Genomic DNA, 19,542 nt, shown 5'->3' on the forward strand with positions numbered 1-19,542 from the left:
CAAAGAGCATCTTGTGAAACAAACGATCCTCGTTCATGAGAGTTCCTGAGGTTCCCCCACAGAGAGATGCCTCCTTGGCGCTGGCTCACGTCAGTATCAAGATAGTGTGATCGTCTTCCAGGACCAGCCACGTTGCTCTGTCATAGCTCTTCTCATTCATGTCAACAAAGTGTGAAATAATATTTAATTGGCTCTAGCAGGCTTGGGGATGATCTATTCCAAATCAAAAAAGGGATAGTGGAAATAAACAGGAAGTATATTTAGTATCAGGGGTTTACCTACAGATATGCAAATTACTGATTATTTCAGACTTCTGCATTATACTGAAGGGATGATAGAAGATAGGAAAACAGTTCAGAGTAAAGAACTGGGATCTTTTTATATTTAGATTCAAATGTTTCATTGAGAGAAAGGAAAAGTGGGAAAAGCACTGAATCAGAGGTGAGGATACCCAAATTTTAGACCTGATGATGTTATTTTCTGTATACTTTTGAGCAAAGTGCTATAAATACTGGGACCCACTGCTTCACAGTCCTGACAGCACATCGAGACTCTCTCCGGATGGGGAGCAGGCGTCAGGGTGGCCAAAAAGCTCCGCAGGGGATGCGAATGCGTAGCCACTCATTAGATGTTTACTGTGGGGATGAATGCATTTTCTCTCCGAGTTGCACTTTTTTTAATCTTTAAAATGTGGTTAATAATGTCCACTCAGACCATGTAGAGCTACTGTCAGGATAAAACAAAACCATGCACTGAAAGCATTTCAGCAATCAAAGTCATTTACAACTTTATCATTTCTGTCTTTATCCTTTCCCATTTCCTAAAAGTTAAAATTCCCAAGTAAATTCTTGAAAACCACTTTTAGCCTTTTCTCGTGGGGAAACTTTACAATTAATCTCATCCTCTATGTTTAAAATAACTACACTCCACATTCATATGGATTTTTATGTACATTTACGTTTTAACATAAAATTGATTTTACTTTTTTTTTTATTTTTAAAGCCTTTCAGGATTGTTCCCAGGCAGAAGCTCAACAGCAGAATCAAGGATCCACCTGATCTTTAGACATTTCTGAACAGTCTGTGCAGAGCACAGAGAATTGAGCAAAGATCTTCTCAAATGAGTAAAACAACTGGCGTTGGGTCAAAAACTTCATCTAGCATAATGTTTCTGCAGCTTCAGAAACCATAGGCAGGACACAGGCCCCGAACTGCCAGCAAAGGCAGAATCAGCACTTCTAGGTGGTGACTGGCAGGGACTCCCCGGGGAGGATTGACACGCAGGGATTTCCGTGACAGTCTTCTGGATGACAAGTCAGAAAGGGAAGTGGCACCAGATTAATTTGGAATATTGTGCTCCCTTGAATGGCCCAAGTGATATACAAGGATGTTCAAAAACGCAGTGTAGTAGGAAGAGTTAGCACGGGGCCCTGCCTTGACAGAGGCAATGACAGACACAGACGGCGGTGGACAACCCTGAGCTCAAATTGACTTCATTTTCACGGGCTTCTTGTAACATTGCCCGGCGTAAGAGCGAGACAGAAATGAACACTGTGACTCGCTGCAGTCGGTGGTTCTGCCATCAACAGAGAAGTTGCTATAGCAACGTGCACGCCTGTGTCACCTGCCCTTCCCAGCCCCACAGGATGGAGGTGACAGCTGAGAGTCCTGGCAGGCGTGGAACAGGGAGAGAGGTGTCTCTAAGGATGGTGCCAGGCAGGGGGGGGTCAGAGGGTGGATGGCTTAGAGGGAGGGCTGGATAGAACCCCAACCTCCTTGGGCTTCAAAATCTATTGCATGGGACAAAGGGAAAGACAGACAGAAAGAGACGGGGAGGAACTGGGATTACAGAGAAGCCCAGATGAAGGAGGAATCAAGGACCTGGGAAGTCACCCCAAAGCTGGGTGTTTGTGCTCTTTTGGATTTTCCCACAATGGCGTTGAACAGTCCTGGTTAGGAAAGAATAGAAGCCTGAGGAAGGCAGCCCCAGACACGGTCAGGCACATGGGGCAGTGTGCAGGGGGTGTCCGGTGCTGAAAGGGGATCAAACCCCACCGCCCTTCACTTTAGCCTCTTAGGTGATGTTTCGCCCCATTATTTCCTCACCTGCTCCACTGCTGTGGGAACACATGCCTGCCAAACCTGTTCTTACAGTGATGTCTGAAGGCTTTGTAATTTAAGGTGGCCTCTAAAGACTGTTCAGGTCCCTTAGATGAGAGTCTAGTTAAAAATATTCACGCCAAGACACTGCATCTGGCATGTGTGGTCCAGGAGGTGGGGTCAGAAGTGGCCAGAGACTTAGGCTTAGAGCTTAGATTTGTTAACTTTGGTTCATGTTCCTCTGAAAGAGGATGTTACACACATGCCAATAAAGACAATAAGGAAATATTCAAATGACACAGTTAAAGAGTAGCAAAAATAAATTTGAAGAAGTCAGGATAAAAGCAAGTGGTAAAAGAAAACAGAAAAATGATAGAACTAATAAATAAATCCAGAACTGGTCCTTTGAAAAAAAAAGTTGTCCGATAATCTAAGAAGAATGGGGGGAAAATCTAAACCTACAATATAAAAATACATGAATAAACATTTTCTAAGGAGAGAACGGAAATTATTATAAAAACTTATTTTGCTCAGCTCTATGGAAATGAATTTGAAAACTTAGACTACATGCATTAATTTCTAGAAAAATGTAAAGAACAGAAATTAGAGTAGATGAGAAAGAGAATCTAATTAGACAGATTCTCATAAAAGAAATTGAGAGAGTTGTCAAAGAGCTCCGCTCACACACACAAGAAAACGGTAGACTCCAGTGGTTTTGCAGGTGAAGTTTACCCAGCTTACAAGGTACAGGTGGGTCAGGCTCCAAGGCTGTTTATATCCTTGCCACACAGTGTGGCCCGTGAACCAGCAGTACCAGCATCACCTGGGAGCTTGTTAGAGACGCAGAATCTCAAATCCCACCTTTGACCTCCTGACTCTGCATTCATTCATCTCGCCAGGCGATTCTGAGCACATTCAAGTTTGGATGGCACTTATTTGAGTCATTCTACTAGTTAGAGAGTGATGGAGAAGTCCCCCATGGTGTGACTGGGTATCCCAAGACTGAAATCAAGGTGTCAGCAGGGCTGAGTGCCTGTGGGGAAGTCCTGGGGGAAAATGTGCTTCCAAGGTCATTCCTGAGGCTGGCAGAATTTGGTCTTTGAGGTTGTAGGACTGAGGTCCCAGGTTCCTTCCTGGTCTGTCTGGAATGCTGTCCTAGGGGCCTCCCACATTCCTTGCTGGGTGGCCCCTTCTACTTTCTTTTTATGAAGCTGGCCTAAGTAGAAAATCCAAATCTGCACTCCTCTCAAAAGTAAAAGGATGCTACAAACCCATCTTACCCAAGAATTACTGATGTAAAAAACAAAACTGAAAAGAGTTTCAGTAAAATGACTTTAGTTATACCTCAAGAGAACGCCTCACCATGACTAAATGTGGTTAATGCTAGGAATGAAAGCATGGCTCAGTATTTGGAAATCTATTACTGTGATTCACCGCATTAATCTATCACAGAAGGAAAAGCACATGGTTAGTAGATGTTGAAGTGGCATTAGATACTATTTAACATCCTGATAACCCTGATAAGACCCTTATGAAAACAGGAATCCTCTAGGTAACATATACATATAAAAATCCTAAAAAAGAGAGAGAGAATAAAAGGGAAATTAGCTTTATGAGAAATCAAATGCTATTACAAAAGCTCAGTCATGACCACAGCTTGCTACTGTCTCAGGAAGAGTCAGATCAATGTAACAGATCAGGGAGTCTAGAAGTAGACATAAATATAAAGGGCAATTTGGAATGGGATGAAGGTGGGGTAAAGGATGGGTCCTCAACCAATAGTGCTGGAACTATTGGCTGGCCAGGGGGGAAGAATAAAGTTGGGTTCCTACCTTACTCTTACTACCCAAGTAAATTTCAAGGGCAGTAAATATGTGTATCTTACAAATAAAACATAAAATTATTAGAAAAAGTGTACAATCATTAAAAATTTTTTTCTGAATGGAGAAGGCATGACACAAAACCCAAAAGCCATGAAAAACTTTATATTTCATCATGTAACATTTAGGAATTTTTACATGGGGAAAAAAAAACCCCATAAATTAAAAAAAAAAAAGAGCTCAAACTGAGAAAATGTTCAAACATATAGTAAAATGCCAATTTACTTAATATATAAAAATTCTATGAGTCAATTAGTAAATGACCAACAGAACAATGGGAAACAATGTAAATATACAAATAATTCTTTGGTCAAAAAATATAAACAGGCAAATCCGGGGGGGGGGGGGAAATAAATACAAGTGACTTATGAACATATACAAAGATACTTAATCTCACTCATTATTAAGTATCTTTATTTATCTTTACTTAATTTGGATGAATGAAATCCAAATTAAGACAACAAAATTTCATTTTTCAAATAAAGTATAGCAAGATTTAAAAGAATATTATATGTGCTGCGTTGATGAGGGTGTGGGGAAAAAGAGATTTATATCTTATTGAATTGGAGGTACTATGTCACTGGAGGGAGATTTGTAATACAATCAAAATTAAAAATACATCCCTGACTCAACAAGATCATGTGTATAAAGCTATTCATTATGGAAACAAAAGATGGAAACTTAAATGACCATTAGATCAAAACCCGGTAACTATTATTATATTTGACTTAAGCTATATATAAATGTGCTTAGTGCTCTTGCAGAAAAGCAGAAATTGGAGCATCTGCAGGAAAAGTGCATGTCAGAAAAGAGAAGATGATAATGTTTTTTGGACTCGAATAAATGTCTGTGTCGGTCACAGAAGAGAACAAAAGACACAAAAGATAATAAAAAGATTAGGTATCAGAGATTAAACAAATTAATCATGCAACCTTAGCATGAGGATGAAAGACGGGATCTGCTCAGAAATAATTAAGATGTAATTATAAGAGCTGGAAAGATTATTTTAAGTGCTTGCAGGTGGTAAAGAAAACCAACTACCGGCTTATAATTATGATAGAAATGGAATAGATATATGCAGTTTTTAAATGTTCATCATATCCATAATTCTTTCACACGTGAAGATATAAAAATATTTTATCCTCAGATGGCAGAAAAAAATGTGGAACATAGATAAGAAATCAAGTCACTAAAAATCATAGCAATAGAGAACCGGGTGCCTTTAGAAATCAAACCCATGATTTCCAGTGGTAAAGTGTCTGATGTGGCACGCAGAGCCCTTAATTCTTAGTTCACAGTACCTGGGCAGACTGTATATTCTGGAATCAAACTGGGGCATGTGGTTGTTACACTGAGTGATCCCAGGCACCGTATTCCATTTAGTTCCCAATTTATTTGGGATGAGAGCCACATTCTTGAGCGCTGGTTTTTCCAACTGCTCTGTGACCCTGAGTGAATCCACGGGACAAGTTTGGGTTTGGATTCCCGAATTCCTGACAATTCTCAGAGGACTATTTTCCACTCAGTGCTTCTGGATTTTCCATGTCCTTCCCACTTTCCTCTCAGAGGGGCTCTGAGAGTTCCTGGTCCAGACCCTCTCAGTATCAGATGCAGGTTAGATTTAGGCAGGGAGCCAGAATCTCTAGGTTCCAGTAACTCGTTATAATCTTTATAACGAGGAGATTCCTTGGGAAATGAAATCTTACATCTTAAAGTGCCTTGTCTATCTTAATGCTATTAAAAAAAAACCTAGGATATGGCCTTTGGTCTGATGTATTCTGTATTCAATATCATGAATGTGATTAAAAAACAAACCAACCCTAAGACTTAATATGAATGCCTCATAAAACAGCTTGGTATACAGTTCGGAGTTGTTCCTTAGTGCAGAAATTTACGGCATCAGATTCTTATTTTTTTTCCGGTGTTTGTTTTGTTTCTACATTTTACAGAAAGTGCATTGCCATTTGTAGTCGTCTCTCTGCTGGCAAATCCTTGCCATTCCAAGGAAATAAGCTTCCCTGAATCTGACAAAGAGAAAAAACAGAGCCCATAATTCTGAGAGGTGAATCACAGCAATTGTCTGGCGCTCTGTGACCTTTAAATAAACCAGAACTCAGGGCCAGGGATTGCCTTTTCTACCTTGTAACTACTGTTCTAAAAGGACCATAATGATGTGGTAAAACAGGCCGTACCTATTCCCCAAAGGCAGAAAAAATTAGGCAGAAAAAGAATTGACTAGATGTTTCTAATAGAGCAGAATTGGTTTAAGTCAAATCAACATAATTTTACCATTTCCCCCTATAAAAAATGCACTCTCACAGCTCCATGCCAGGACCGCGTGTTTGTGGTCATCCTGACATACTGTCCACTGTTTGCCAAACTCCAATCACATAGGAACTACTGTCATATCTTTTTGCTATATCCATGGAACACGTAATTATTATTTATTTACTTATTCACTAAATTGACCTGATTTCTTATTTAAACAAATGCAGTGATAAAACTTTATAACCCTACTGAGTAATTCTATGGCCTGTCAAGGCTTTAAACAGAAGCCTGCTCTCTATTAAAGAATGAATAGCATGGGTGAGAGAGCTATTAAATGCATGCCAGAACCAAATGGAGACTTTCTCTTTAACAAAATTAGAAAGACTGAAAAAGAAATGAACAGGAAATAACTTTATATTATGCCACGTGATGCTATGTCTATTTTCTTCCCATAATGATCTGATGACCCCCTATCAAGGCCACCATGTTTCAGGGCTCCAGGAGCCACAGACTGCAATGCAAATGGAATCCTCTGGAGTTGTGCAGTACACAGCCTGACCAACTGTAAATGTCCCCCACTTTGGAAAACAGTGATGGAGCCCAAAGGGCATTAGAGAGGCAATGAGCAGCTCAGTCAGTGGTGTTCCAGAAGAGAAAAGGAATCTTATCACAGGAAGCCAGCATACCTTGGAATCCATTTTCTGTCTTTATCATTTGATATCATCTAAGATATAAGAAAGAAATATAAGGGAGCAGAAAGAACACAAGACCTCAGGGTAGATGTCTGGAATTCTAACTTCCAGGTGTCTGCAAAGCAAATACTCCACTGTGAGTATGAAGTAAGTAGCCCTTGGTTGATCGCTAAGTTCCCGCTAATACTAAAGCCATAGACTTCCTATCTTCATGGCAAGGGGCCTGCTTGATTTTAAAATAAATGCACATACTTCATTTTAAAGCAGCATTTCCTTCCTGATATCCTTTCAAATTAAGCTTGCAGCTGATTAAAAAAACTGATTAATAATTTGACATCTTCCTCAAATTGAAGCTCCTTCCTGGGGTGTAACAACTTCAATAAAGATGCATTTTCATGGAGGCCCCGAGTCTGGCCCCGCACTGTGGATCTCTTGTTTGTCTGTTTCAAGTCTGTTTTTCCAGGCAGACTAGCTCTTTTCAAGTTCAGAGAAAACTCCTCTATCTCCCTGAGCTTCCTTATGAAATGGTCAGAGGAGCCCAACCTTTGGCAAGCTTACTGCTATAGCCTTTCAATTTGGGATTTCACCACCTAAAGACTTCACTGTTTTTCATAAACTGGTTTTTGGGTATTTACCTTTCTTTTCTTTTTAGTAACCTTACTTCAAAGGGTTTACCAAAGGGGCCACTATTAAGCTTCTCTCTTATTTAGTGAGTGATTCTCCAGCTTGGCTACACATTAGAATCACCTGGGGAGGTTGTACATCTCTGGACATCTCAACCCGAGTGCCTGATTTAATTGGTCAGGGGTGCAGCCTGGATATTGGGGCTTTTAAAAGCTCCCTAGGTAATTTGAAAGTGCATCTGAGATTGAGAGGAGTGCTTTCAGACTTGATGGGCACATGATAAGTCACAGGGGAATCTTGCTGAGCCGTAGATGCCGTTTCAGCGGGTCTGGGGCCTGGGATTTGCATTTCTAACAAGCTTCCAGGTGATAACTCTTACTGCTGGTCGAGGATCACACTTCCCAAGGCACCAGATGAAACAGATCTCCTTCCAAATGTCCTCTATCCAAACCAGGACTAATGAGCTCCCACCTTTATTTTCTTCCCTCAGGTACCTATACAGACTCAAGTAACATGATTTATAGCTAGAAATGGCATTTTTCTGTATGCTCTGTTGTTTTGTTTCTGAATATCTGATAGTGAGGATCTTAGTCAGACATGAAAGATTATCTAAAAAAGCAAAACCCCCAAATCAAAATTCAGAATGATGAACTTAGGCTCACAGAAACTAGGGTGCAATTGCTGATGTGGGGACACACTAAGAACCCCAGAGCTGGGATGAAGATTATTTCAAACTGATGACATTTGGGATTCAACAGATGCAGAGAGAAATCTTTTTGGAACTTCCTTATCTGACTAAACATAGAAACTTCTGAGAAATGAGACCATAAATCCCCTTTTTTTCTAGGAGGCTTTTAGGTCCCAGGAAGGAGGCCAAGAGCAAACCTACCCTAAATCACCCTTTCCAGGGGAGTTTTAAGGCCTTGAAAAAGACAAAGACCACTCACACAGGCATGAACAAACATAATCACTAACTTTCTTATCTCCTGTTTTTTCTTTTAGAAACCTGTTTGTTCTTCCCAGAGGCCTTTTATCCTCTCTTCTTTTTCTCTACTAAGAAAGGTATATAAGCCTCTAACTTTTACCACTATTGAGCTACTTCTTTTGTAAGCTTCCATATGCATACAAATAAACTTATTCTCCTGTTATCTGCCTTTTATGAGTTTAATTTGCAGGCCCCCATTGCCTGAACTTAAGCGCCTAGAGGAAAAGTTTTTCCTCCTAGACACTAAGCCACTGGAGGCTGATATTAAGTAACCTTCCCTTATCTCTATTTCTTTCTTTGTCCCCTGTTCATCCCCCAACCCCCATTCTCTCTCATTTTCCCATTCACCTGAAAAAAAAAAATAAAACCATGTTATCTAACTGGACAGCTACTGTAAAAGAATGAAATTAGAACACTCCCTAACACCATACACAAAAATAAACTCAAAATGGATTAAAGACCTAAATGGAAGGCCAGACACTATAAAACTCTTAGAGGAAAACATAGGCAGAACACTGCATGACATAAATCACAGCAAGATCCTTTTTGACCCACCTCCTAGAGAAATGGAAGTAAAACAAAATAAACAAATGGGACCTAATGAAACGTCAAAGCTTTCGCACAGCAAAGGAAACCATGAACAAGACCAAAAGACAACCATCAGAATGGGAGAAAATATTTGCAAATGAAGCAACTGACAAAGGATTAATCTCCAAGATTTACAAGCAGCTCATGCAGCTCAATAACAAAAAAACAAACAACACAACCCCAAAATGGGCAGAACACCTAAAGAGACATTTCTCCAAAGAAGATATTCAGATTGACAACAAACACATGAAAGAATGCTCAACATCATTAATCATTAGAGAAATGCAAATCAAAACTACAATGAGATATCATCTCACACCAGTCAGAATGGCCATCATCAAAAAATCTAGAAACAATAAATGCTGGAGAGGGTGTGGAGAAAAGGGAACCCTCTTGCACTGTTGGTGGGAATGTAAATTGATACAGCCACTATGGAGAACAGTATGGAGGTTCCTTAAAAAAATGAAAACTAGAGCTACCATACGACCCAGCAATCCCACTACTGGGCATATACCCTGAGAAAACCATAATTCAAAGAGTCATGTACCACAATGCTCATTGCAGCTCTATTTACAATAGCCAGGACATGGAAGCAACCTAAGTGTCCACCGACAGATGAATGGATAAAGAAGATGTGGCACATATATACAATGGAATATTACTCAGCCATAAAAAGAAACGAAATTGAGTTATTTGTAGTGAGGTGGATGGACCTAGAGACTGTCATACAGAGTGAAGTAAGTCAGAAAGAGAAAAACAAATACCGTATGCTAACACATATATACGGAATCTAAAAAAAAAAAAAAAAAGGTCATGAAGAACCTAGGGGCAGCACGGGAATAAAGATGCAGACCTACTAGAGAATGGACCTGAGGACACGGGGAGGGGGAAGGGTAAGCTGGGACAAAGTGAGAGAGTGGCATGGACATATGTACACTACCAAACGTAAAATAGATAGCTAGTGGGAAGCAGCCGCATAGGACAGGGAGATCAGCTCGGTGCTTTGTGACCACCTAGGGGGTGGGACAGGGAGGGTGGGAGGGAGGGAGACGCAAGAGGGAAGAGATATGGGGACATATGTATATGTATAACTGATTCACTTTGTTATAAAGCAGAAACTAACACACCATTGAAAAGCAATTATACTCCAATAAAGATGTTAAAAAAAAAATCATGTTATCTAAACAAGCCTTCTATGTCATAGCTTATAAGCTCTTTTCTGTTCTTTTAATAAAGTTCGTGAGACAGATACACATTTCTTTATAAGCATTTACCCATTATGGAAATTAACTTGGAATTCCAATCATGGAATAAATTATGATGATGAGATTGATACAGCAACTGGTCAACACCAGGTAAGAACTTTCTGTCCAAGTACAAGTGGAAATTTTCTGTAAATGGACCTATGTTATATAGTACAGGCCTATCACAATACCTGGATTGTAGACTTTTGATCTGAACATTGAATAATAACAGAATGTTCCCTATATACATTATTACATCAGTCAAAAGAATGAAATTGTCATGTATAAAGCATGATTTTTTAAAAATAAATGAACTCAAACTTTGGCCCATACACCTGTATCTCACAGACCATCAAGCAAATAATTTGCTAATTAAGGCAGAATGAATATGAACTCCTATTGGCCCAAAGTAGCATCTAGAGGCTTTTGAAACTGATTTCTTGGCAACCGACTTGGACCACACACGCTGATGGCCTCAAGCAGTGAGAACCTCTAACAGCAAGGAACCTGCCTATTTCAAAGATTAGGCTTTGTCTCCATCCACCCTGGCACCTGGAGGAATCTATCTGAGGAATCTCTGTTCCTCTGCAGCCCTGGAAGTGCTTTTTCTCGCCTCCTAACTTCACTCCTACTTTTCGTCTTTCAGCACTAGGACTGCTTTCCTTTGTTCAAGCCATCTCATGAGGAAAAACCAGCCCGCTGTGTCATCCTAACAACTTCATAAAAGGCAGTTCTTTATAAGTACCCTGGGCACACATCATCACCCTCATCATGTTACAGGACCCCATGTGTGAGGAATGAAGAGGATTGTTTAGTCTGTAAATTGGCTATTCTGACAACGGGGCAATTTCGGCTTCTTTTCGAAGCTTCACAGAGTTTTGCGGGCAAATCCTGGCAAGAATTCACGATGACGAGAGCTTCACGGGAGCTGATAAATACTGTGTCCGGGGCTGGAATACATGTAAAGCAATCAAACACACGATGTTTCCATGATGAACTAGAAGTTAGGGTCGGGGAGGATTTGGGAGCCTTTACTACTGGACATTCAAACATCATAGCAAATTGTGTCAATATAATAATAACCACTTTGTTAGTATTATTGCAGCTAAACTTTTGTACAGCTTGCTCCATGTCTGTGACTGTGCTGAGTGTTTTAAATCCATCGTCTTGCATGGAATTCTCTGAGTTAGGTCTTATTATCTCCATTTCAGAGGTGGGGAAACTGAGGAATGAGATTAAGACACTTGCTGGGGAGAGGCAGTGATGGTATCGAACCCAGGGCTCCCCCCTCGTCCCCTTCCTGTCTTTGGCAACAGCAAAGTCAGACGTTGCTTTGGAGATCCATCGGATGGTAGATTTGGAGGTGTTTTAGAGATCACGCCCCACTTCATACCTTGTGGGTGAAAAAGCAAAGGCTTGGAGAGGTTACCCGAGTAGCCTGATGTCAGTCTGGATAGAGTGAGGAGGGGGACTTACAGGCTCCCCACCATTCGGGGTCCTGTGGACACTGAATCTGCATCCAGTTAATTTCACAGCCAACAGCTGCATCCTTTTAGTGCTGTGATTTCAAATGACAAGTCTTATCACCTGCAGAAGTGGAGCTAAATCCACGGAGCTTTCTAAGCCTAAATGCACCGCTAAGACCTGGAAGGCTGTGGGATTATATGTACAAATACAGTGTCGGGAGATGAATCTCGGTATGGTTTTAGGCAATCTTTTGATATCAGAACTTGGACAGTGGGGTTGCTAGGCAGCTGAGTCACAAAGGCAAAAGCGAGGAAGTGATCTGACCAGATCATCCGACAGTCACGTTGCAGACGTTGGTTTAGGTATCTCATCATTTCACTTAAATGCAGAAGAGTCAATAATTCCTATATTCCTTCCCTTTGACTTATTTACTACTGGCCCTGAGCACGAATACGGCTGTACCTTTTGAGCCCTTGATGTGCTGAGAACTCTGTGCTCACACATTCCTTCGTTCCCTTAATCCTCCAACTACATCACCGGCGACGGTCTGCTATTAACTCCATTTTACAGGTGAGGAAACTGAGGTGTAAAGAAATAAAGCATCCCACCCAAGACACTGCTTTAGACTTTACCTGAATCCAGGTGGTCTAAGTGCCAGGGGTCGGTGGCAGACGACATGGGTGACAGGGTGAGCGGGGAGGCCCCGCAGTTGGACTCTACCAGCTCGCCCTGGACGTGCACGTGAGCTGAGGCGTTTGTTTGCCTCAAGGCTGCCTTGAGAGGGGCGATCTGGTTGAACTGGACTCTGGAGAGGCACCCAGTGAATCCCGGGGTGTTGTACTTGTGAATCTCTTGGTCAATCTTCCCTGTTTCTAAAAGAAAAAGAGAAAGTAAAGATCGTATCCCACTCACTGTATCACAGCTGTAATACACAACTCCCCTTTGAATGTTTGTCTTCAAATCTTCCTCTTAGGTTTCAGTTAAAGATATTGTGTTCTTTTAGGTGAAAAATTAATGACCTGATAAGGCTTTAGGGCTGGAGGCTTCACTTTAAAAGAGTCTTCTGTGTTGCTAGAGAACATGGTGAGGAGAGTAAGACTATACTTGGGAAAATGAAACACATTCCTAATCACCTTCCAGATACTTGAGATATTGCCGACACTAACAACACTCGCTTGGTTCTGACTGACTTTTCTCCCCTTTTCTGATGCTTCAGTGACCCTCATATACATTGAACAGCCCTCCCAGCCCTCCTGGTAGATGATGGTTTCATTTTGTGCCTCTTATTTTCTTCTTTAGAATTCTTTATTTAAAAAAGAAAAGAGAAGGAAAGAAAAAGCGTTCCCATAGCCTATAATGGGGCATTTCCTTTCTTTAGAATCCAATCCCCTGGGAATTCTGGGGTTTCCAGAATCTCAGCTAGCCTCAGATGGGCATTTTGGAAGTCAGGAAACTTTCCCAACTCAATCACAAACATACACAGGCATTTAAGAATCACCACCTGCCCCAAACCTGTAGTCAGCATCTTCTTCCTAAACAACATTCAAATCAGGGGTGAGTCTGGGTGGAGGCATTTCCAAAGCACTGTTTCGATTACTATAAACGTACACTGTCATACCAGTTATATCAGCAAAAGCAAGTGTCTTCTTGACCGCAGCCCTGGGTTTTAGAATCTACCTAGAACAAACGACTGTGGAAGGAGTCCTAGACCCTCCTGATGCATGGTTCTCACCAGTGTGGCTCCTGGACCAGCATTAGAGTCACCTGGGAAAGCGTTAGAAGCGCACGGGGTGGGGCCCAGCAATCTGTGTGTTGCAAACCCTCCAGGTGGTCCTGACACCGCTAAGGTTTGAGAACTACTGCTATAGGCAACGATGGTGCAGGGCTACAAACTCAGGGGATGGGCAAATGGCACTCCAGAGAAGAGCACAGCACGTGTGTTCTGGGTGGGAGATTACGTTAACATGATGATGACCTTGTAAACACAAGGACGAGGAGGTGAGACATTTACCCTTCCGCTTGAACTGTGAAAAACAGACTTTGGAAAACAGGGGGCTAGCTACTTCTTTGAAAAGTTGGATTCTAACTGGGGAATGAATACAGGTGAAATAGTCTTGTATAAAAATTTACTCCCCATTAATTAAAGAATAGATCAGTGGAGAAGGGAGCTTTTAGGTCTTGGGGGCAGAAGAAATGAATGTACTGATTATTCATCACATTAAAAAAAAATGTGTCATGACTGACCTGTACTAGTCCCATGTGAATTTTGATTAACAGAGAGCTATGACGATGGGGATGATGAAGAATGGTAATTCTGGGGATTTAATAGGGTCTTACTTAGACAAGTACATAAAGAAATTTTAATTGATGGTTCTCCATATTTTTCTCCTGCAGTAAATTTCAGCCTGTGACTTTGAGCTAAAGCACATCCCATTTAGGATGGGGAGGTAGGATGCACCTGCCACCGAGTACTGAAACCCTGCCGTCAGGATGTATCCTGAGGCTTCCATGACGACCAGGAAGAGGCTCTGGTCCCACTGACACCTGCGCTGGCTTGTTCCCCTCTTCCTCCCTTGCCTTTTCCTCAATGACTGCAGGCTACTCAGTGATTCACTCTTTGTCTCCTTATCTAATATCAGAACCCCTTGTACGTTCACCAACTTGCCTCCCATGCACACACTTCCAGTATTTGGTTTCCATCCCCTCCCTCCAGTGATCTGCCTTCCCTCGAAACACCCTCAGGCCAAGGAGACTCGGGATGACTCTGATCCCAGTACGGGGAGGAGGACCTCAGTTCCTTGCTGTCCTGAATTCCTATCTGGCTTCACTGGTGGTGGAGGCACCAGAACAAATAGCCACTTGGTGGCAGGAAACTGGGGACACCTCAGCTCCATCAGCTGCTTCTTGCGCATAAAAGGAGAGTCCTTTTTAGCCCGGCTAGCTTTGGAGGAGGGCTCCAGAAGGAAGCTTCTGGGGCTGGTGGCTACTGCCATCTTGTGGGACTTCAGGTCAGGTCAGTTCGATTCAATTCACTTCATCGCAGGAATTGGGTGCGCGCAGCAGTATTAGGAAGGTAGACAAATACAGGGATTTACCCAGAGCAGCTCACAGCCTTGCTAGGAAACAAGCATACAAACAACCAACTAACATGGCTGAACACAAGCTGTCCAGTAACAAGAGTCAGTATTTGTTGAACCATTAAAATGTGCTAGTTGTCTTAGACAAACTGGATATTTAATTCCTAGAACAACCCTTGGAGGTGGGAGCATTTATTATCCCTCTGTAACATGTGAGGAAATGAGGCTTAAGATCCGTCAGCTGTTGAGGCCAGGCAGACTGACCCCAGGCCTCCTAACCCCTACAATGTTCCTAGCTAAGAAACAAAACTTATGTTTGGTAAACTTACTATTATTTTTAAAAAATTAATTAATCCGTTAATTTTGGCTGCGCCAGGTCTTAGTTGAGGCATGCGGACTTCTTAGTTGCGGCATGCACGTGGGATCTAGTTCCCCGACCAGGGATCGAACCCGGGCCCCCTGCATTGGGAGCATGGAGTCTTACCCACTGGACCGCCGGGGAAGTCCCCTGGTAAAATTATTAAAGTCTATGGTAAACCAGGGAAGCAGGTTTGCATGGGGTTCTGCAAAGCACTTCAGGAGGGGTAACACTACAACTAGGTTTTTTTTTTTTTTTTTTTTTTTGGTAAGAACACTTAACATAAGATTTACCCTCTTAACAAATGTTTACATAACAAATACAGTGTATTGTTAACTACAGACACTCTGGGACTTATCCTTCTTGCATAAGGGAAAGTTTGTACCTTTCACCAATGCCCCCCAATGTCCCTCCCCCCAACCCCTGGAAACCATGATTCTACTCTCGGCTTCTATGAGTTTGACGATTTTAGGCGCCTGACATAAGTGGGATCATGTAGTATTTATTCTTCCGTGTCTGGTTTATTTCACTTAGCATAATGTCCTCCAAGTTCATCCATGTTGTAGCAAATGGCAGGATTTCCTTCTTTTTTAAGGCTGAATAATATTCCATTGTATGTGTATACTATATTTTCTTTATCCATTCACCTGTTGATGGGCATTTAGGTTGTTTCCATGTCTTGGCTATTGTAAATAATGCTGCAGTGAACATGGGAGTGCAGATACCTCTTTGAGATCTTGATTGCAATTTTTTGGTGTACGTACCCAGAAGTGGAATTGCTGGATCACATGGTAGTTCTATTTTTAATTTTTTGAAAAACTTCCATACAGTTTTCCACAGTGGCTACACCATTCCACATTCCCACCAATTTCTCCACATCCTCACCAATGCTTGTTGTCTTTCCTAGAACTAGGTTTTGAGGATGAAAGGAAAGAGAACTCCAGGCTGAGTTTGTCAGGAGGTTTTTGTGGGAGTCAGATGGGGTCAGAGCTCAAGGCCAGATTGGGAAGGGCCTTGAGCACCATGTTAAGATGTCTGTATTTCAGTAGGAAACTCAAAGATATTTGAGCTGCAGGGGATGATTGTGGGAACCGTATTGGAAAGATAATTCTAGAGGAGCACAGCAATTTGCTCTGAGCAGGCGACCTCATTGGCCCCTCAGGGCCCTGCAAGCTCCCTGGGTGAAGACAGGGAGGGATTCTTCTTTTTGCTGCAGGGCTGAGGCAGAGTTAGGCTGTGGATAAAGCGCCTTGTTCGTCACCAGCATCCTCTTGTCTTTTGCGCAGCCATTGTAGAATCTATAGAGAATCCGTTTTGAGTTTGGTTCCTCTGCTAGAGATTTGGGTAGGGGACTTTTGACTCTGGCTGCATTTCATACGGTCCCTGACACAGTTTTCTAAACTTTAAGTCGGGCCGGCTTTCCAATCACACCACAGAAAACGAACAGTTTCAAAGCTGTATTTATCTGAGGGTTCCCAATTTAATGCGGGGTCCCCGCTTATTCAAGAGCTGTCCTCCCATGAGTGTTTCCCCCTGAAGTGACCCCCAAAGAGGGATTACAGACACAAGGCAGATGGCCAGAGGGGAGCCCCAGGAAGGGGGTTCTGATGAGGACCAGGGACCAGAGGAACGGCGGGAAGTAGGGGTTCTGAGGCTCCCGCCGGGGCGGGGGTCGCCAGGAGCGTTGGTGGAAACGTCCGCTAAGCGGGCAGAGGCTGGCGGCTGGGCTGCAAGGACTGCCCTGGGGGCTGAACTGCTGCACTTTTCCCTTCTCTTAGCAGCTTGTTCACTCAGCTCACGCTCTTCTTTATCCCAGTGTTTCAACTGCTGTTCCTTTCCTGAAAGGCGGCTAGGTCACAAAAATAAGGGTCCTGATGCCCAGGAGAGCAGACCGATGGTTCCAAACCTGGACACTGTTCCAAATCCAGTTGATGTGCCCCTAAAGACTCTTGGCTGAGACCCATTCCCTGGGGACCACAAATGCAACAGACACTCTGGTCCCTTCAGGGCCAGATGGTTCCAACTCTGGACCGTGTGATAATAATAATATTAAAAGCTTCCACGATAAACCACAATTGGTACATGTGTGAGGTACTGTGTTTAGTACACTTTATGCAGTATTTCACTGTTTCCTAACAACCCTCTGAGCTAAAAAGGATTACCCCCACTTCACAGATGGGAAAACTGAGGCTTAGAGGAGTTAATAACTGAATGAACGTTTATGTTTCATAAAAAAAACAGAGAAGTCAAGTGTTTTATAGTCTCAATTTCTCTCTGAAAAACAGACTATATTATGTTGCTTTTATATTCATTTGGATTTTTGGCATTTCTCTTCAGGGACTCTTCATAAAAATGGCACAGTGAGGTTTTGTTTTGTTTTTAAAAAATTTAGATGGCTATTAGAGTCTGCTTTAAGACCATGTTTCATTAGTGACCGAGCCAATAATAAAGATTTTTAAAAATGCTGTGAACTGATGTCAAAGCTTTGCCAGCATCAGTTAAAGCACCAGCAAGTGCTGTAAACACTTGTGTGCAATAAAAATCTATACTTCTTAAGAACATCTAACAAATAACAGTAAAGCTATCAGTTTAGTGCATTTGAGCTTATTAAAAGTAAATTACGTTAATCTGTAAAATTGATTGCACTGATCTCATACTGAAACCACATATCAAGATATGATTTACTGTAAGAAACTACTTTCTGCGTGGAGATGTCTTGGCCGAGGTGTAATCTGGGGAAAGCCTGCTCTAAAGCATGCAAATTTCAGAAATGCAGTACAGTCACTTCTGAAATTAAATTCTCAAGCTGTCATTAGTACTTTAATGTCTTATTATTCATAGTGATATGGGTTATAGAAAATAGCCCACTTAAAATACTGATGCAATTCCGGGTGAAAGCTTAAAATGAAATGCTCATGACAATACTTTTAAGGAGGATGCAGCAATTTACACTGGCAATGCATTAGCATGCTTTCTGGGCTCATTCTTACTAAATGGCTGAATACCGAGTGACAGGCAGGGGTGTTGTGAGAAATGAAAAGAGAAAAGAGCACTTGAGCAAGGAACGTGGGGAGAATGAAGCCAGGCCAGTCGAGGACCCCATTGTGCCAGGGCCTCGTGGACACCCAGGAGCCTCTTCAGCGATGGGGCAGACGTTCAGATGCTGACTCACAATGAGATTCCTCATTTCGCTTTGAGACTACTCAAACTCACCAATATAGTCTTCTTGTGTATCCCATAGGATCTATTCATCAGCTGATTTTTACGTTTTACACTTCTTAGAATATTCTATCAATATTCCTTTCTTGGGGGGAATGTGATATTATGAAATATGAAATTTCACCATAAACTTAACTTCTTACTGTTTATGAAACAGAGCCAAGAGATCTTAGAATGTCAATGAGACCTGAGCTGAGACTTTTTATAAGGCTCTGTTGCGTGCCCCTCACTGTGCCACGGGCTGGGGGATTCAGCCTCTTAGAATTTGTGGGATCAGAACGGGATGGCAGACCTCACCTTTGCTCAGCAGAGGCCACGGGCACAACTGGCCCGAAGCATCGTCCCTCCTCTATTCCTGCCCTCAACTCTCGGGTAGAGTATGTCCCACCAGTGGCACTGGAGGCGGTTGCAGGTTATTCACAGACTGGACGTTAAATAACATCCAATCTCAGGGTGACGAAGTTATTTCCTTCTCAATTTTCTTTCAGTCCTTCAAAGAAAGCATCTCGGGTTGGCTCTGGTTGGGACTGGACTGTCTTTTCCACCACCTCAATCCCTGCTGCGTTCCCTTTTAAACAAAGAACGGACCTGGACTCTTCTGCAGGCAGCAGTACGGAACTGCATATTATTTTCATAGAATATATTTTTTATCACTGCCTTATTGTTACAGCAAGTCCTACTGGTATTTCATTTTATGGTCGCATTACAAAATTTCCTCTGAACATAAACATTCTCTTTTTAGCATAGATCTATTTAAGTAAAAATGGTGAGTCCATTTAAAGAAAAGTATTAAGTAAATAACAGTAAAGGAGGTAACCAGAATTGGAAAACAGGTAACTGAAAATGGCAAAAATTGTATCATGGTCCTCAAATTACTCTTCTTCGGGGAATGTTGTTGTGGAAGAACTTGGTCCGTCTCTGCACCCCTTGGTTTTCGGGCTTAGGGGCCTCGTTCCATTCAGATGGAAATCCATCTTCCTCCCTAATAGCTGTGATCCTCCATCACTTTAGAACACAGGGGTCCCCAGCCCTTCAAAAGAA

At 42.0% G+C, this 19,542-nt stretch overlaps 1 protein-coding gene across 2 annotated transcripts in view; it reads right to left on the minus strand.

Annotated features, from left to right (window-relative positions):
- CNTNAP2 (contactin associated protein 2) overlaps window positions 1-19,542 on the minus strand; it is a 2,085,708-nt gene that overhangs the window by 28,898 nt on the left and 2,037,268 nt on the right. For both annotated transcript variants that reach the window (XM_059933152.1, XM_059933153.1), the window contains one exon: window positions 12,480-12,719. In XM_059933152.1, coding sequence (XP_059789135.1) covers window positions 12,480-12,719 — 240 coding nt within the window. The remainder of the gene's footprint in view (window positions 1-12,479; window positions 12,720-19,542) is intronic.

Source organism: Balaenoptera ricei, chromosome 9, assembly GCF_028023285.1.
Source record: "Balaenoptera ricei isolate mBalRic1 chromosome 9, mBalRic1.hap2, whole genome shotgun sequence".
Taxonomy (NCBI): domain Eukaryota; kingdom Metazoa; phylum Chordata; class Mammalia; order Artiodactyla; family Balaenopteridae; genus Balaenoptera; species Balaenoptera ricei.